General features: G+C 38.1%; 1 protein-coding gene across 1 annotated transcript; it reads left to right on the top strand.

The window, feature by feature from the left end:
• Positions 1-377: 377 nt before the first annotated feature.
• On the top strand, positions 378-2,805 carry LOC104959207 (sodium/hydrogen exchanger 7-like; the record flags this gene model as incomplete). The annotated part of the gene is made up of 5 exons (XM_010787075.1): positions 378-454; positions 896-1,008; positions 1,459-1,564; positions 2,439-2,580; positions 2,680-2,805. Coding segments are annotated over 5 exons (564 nt in total), but the record flags the coding sequence as incomplete, so codon positions are not given.
• Between the last annotated feature and the right edge of the window lie 567 nt (positions 2,806-3,372).

The following is a 3,372-nucleotide window of genomic DNA, read 5'->3' on the forward strand; positions in this document are numbered from 1 at the left end:
TACACTTACTTTCTTTAAAATAAATATATATTTGTATGTACATTTGCAGTGTTTACAGAGCATTTCCAACAACAATCTTTCAAAATATTTTAAAGAAAATACACAAAACAATCAAAAACAGACGCAAAATGAATACAAAGAGCTACAAAATGACCTCACGGAGACATAGATATTGACGGAAGCAGGCATAGTTAGTAAAAAGGGACAAATAGAGGCAGATGTCTACCAAGAGATGATAAAAGTCTACAAGGAGACACTCTATGACCATAAGGACAATCTAAACTCCTACAGTCTATGTTTCCAGCTGTAGGAGAAGTCTTATTGTCTCATATGTTCCCACAGCAGCAGTTTGTCTAATCGTCCTTTTCTCTTCGCAGAGACACTTCTTCAGGAACATGGGCTCCATCATCACCTACGCCTTTCTGGGCACGGCCATCTCATGCTTCGTCATCGGGTGAGTGGAAAATAACTAAGTAGATTGTACTTGAATGTCCATTTAATGCTTCTTTATACTTCTAAATAATGTATTTGAATCCACTGCATTTATTTTAAAGCTTTAGTTTCTCTCCAGATGAAGATTTAGCCTTAACACAACATGTGATCAACTTTTAACATGATGTATCCTCCAGTGTTGCTATGCAAACGGTGCTCAACATGAATGCTTAATATTTCATGTGTCCACAAACGCAGTACAATGATACTACTACTACTTAAAGTACATTTTTCTGATAATGTACTTTTCCTTAAGTGATATTTTGAATGTAGGACGTACTGTATATTTGTAATGGAGTATTTTGACATGAATGTATTGGTACTTTTACTCTTAAGAAAAGGATCTGAATAGTCCTTCCACCTCACGCTTTTATTCTCCTCTTCTTTGCTCGTGTGTCTGCAGGAATCTGATGTACGGCGTGGTGAAACTGATGCAGGTTTTGGGACAGCTGACGGACAAGTTTTACTACACAGACTGCCTCTTCTTTGGTGCCATTATGTCCGCCACTGACCCAGGTACACACACACACTCACACACACACACACAGACAGACAGACAGACAGACAGACAGACAGACAGACAGACAGACAGACAGAGAGACACAACATCCTAGTAATCCACAATTTTTAGAAATGAAACAGTGATCTGATTGCGCCTGATTGAATAATCAAGTTACATGTAATCCATTACTGCCCAAGCATCTGGAAAGTATTCATACCGTTTACTTTTTTCACATTTTGTTATGTTACTGCCTTATTTCAAACTTGATTACATTCCTTGTTTTTCTCAACATGCCACACACAGTACCCCATAATGACAAAGTGAAAACTGTGAGACGCAGTGTATGTCTCTATAATAAGAGAGTGTGTGTGTGTGTGTGTGTGTGTGTGTGTGTGTGTGTGTGTGTGTGTGTGTGTGTGTGTGTGTGTGTGTGTGTGTGTGTGTGTGTGTGTGTGTGTGTGCAGTGACGGTGTTGGCCATCTTCAACGATCTGCACGCTGATGGGGATCTCTACGCTCTGCTGTTTGGAGAGAGCGTGATGAACGACGCCGTGGCCATCGTGCTCTCCTCGTACGTTACACTCATGATTTATTATCAAACTCTCTTTGACTTTGACTGCTGATGAAATTCCACAGTGAGGTGTGAGACAGGTCTGTCTGCTGAAACACACACTCTGCCTCCCTCTACTGGCAGAATGAATTATTAATCCACTCATTTCTGTGTTATTCCTATTTGTATTATAGCGTACTCTGCTGCATTGTCAGTGAAAGGGAAACAAAACTATTCACATTTGATCAAACTAACATAAAATAATTTATATATTTTGGCATCATTGGAATCCATATAGCGGAGAGTCCCTCTAAATAAATATATGAATTAAATAAGTGTCTTCTTATCTCATCCTCTAATTTATCCAAATTTGTAGTTTCCAAATTGTCTACTCACACTTATACATATTTGTATTATAGCGGACACCACTGCTTTACCAGGGATAAAGACTTTTCACATTTCACAAACAAAAAAATTATAATTTAAAAATCATTGCTTCTTGTGAATCCACATACAGAGGTGTCACAAAAAAACAATACAATTATAAAAATATATATATATATAATATATAGTTGTGCAATAACTAACAACAGTTAATATCTAAATAAATAATTAAAACAATAATATAAATATTTGTTTTTATAATCGTAATAATGATACATATATATATTATTACGATTATTATTGATTTAATTAATTTTTAAACCGAAAAAGAATATGCATCAGGTAGAAGGGATTGCTTCTATAATGTGGTATATTAATGTTCAAAAAGACAAGTATGTCGTTATGAACCTGCTTAATGAGGTAAATCCATTCAAACAATGGACTATCTTTAAAAAACACTGAAAATATCAGGGGTTTTTTTTAATCCCTGTTTTCTGTCCTGTGTCTCCAGCTCCATCGTGGCGTACCAGCCCAGCGGAACGAACACTCACATGTTCGACGCCGCTGCCTTCTTCAAGTCCGTCGGGGTCTTCATCGGGATCTTCAGCGGCTCCTTCGTGATGGGAGCCGCCACCGGAGTCGTCACCGCTCTCATATCCTCACACTCAAGTCTCAGAAAGTTTTTTGAAAATGTTTGTTTATATATATTTTAAAACCAGACTGTGCTGTTGTGTCTTTAACGTCACTCTCACGTCACCAAGTTCACGAAGCTGCACTGCTTCCCGCTGCTGGAGACGGCGCTCTTCTTCCTCATGTCCTGGAGCACCTTCCTGCTGGCCGAGGCCTGCGGGTTCACAGGTGAGCTGAAGGGCAAATAACAAAAAGGTAGTAGGCTTAAAACAGCCGTGGTGAAGAAGTCTGCAAATTCAGAAGTCATGTCAGAATTTAATTTATCAACAATTGTTGTGGCTGGGGTCATGGTAGATGTTAAAATGCTTACACAAAGAAATGCTATGTTGAATTTACTATGTATTTTAGCTATGTGGTTGCACATCTAAATCCAGATAAAGTTGACCATACTTATTATTTTAGACCCTCCAGAAAAACACGGGCTAAAATCCTTGATTATGCGATTAAACATGCGGGGGTTTTATGTGATTTTATGCGGTGAAATATGTGGAAAGTTGCGAAAAAGAATAGATTTTTTTTTAAATATTGGGCTGTCTTATTTATTCTCTCTCACACACAACCTGCCACTAACGTTAAACCCCCTTTCCTATTCAATTAAACACATTCAATGTGTATTTATTGTAAAAGCAATTGGGCTATTTTAATTACTCTCTCTCTCTCTCTCTCTCTCTCACACACACACACACACACACACACACACACACACACACACACACACACACACACACACACACACACACACACACACACACACA

This window comes from Notothenia coriiceps, unplaced genomic scaffold (assembly GCF_000735185.1).
Source record: "Notothenia coriiceps isolate Sejong01 unplaced genomic scaffold, NC01 NC01_scaffold00030016, whole genome shotgun sequence".
NCBI lineage: Eukaryota > Metazoa > Chordata > Actinopteri > Perciformes > Nototheniidae > Notothenia > Notothenia coriiceps.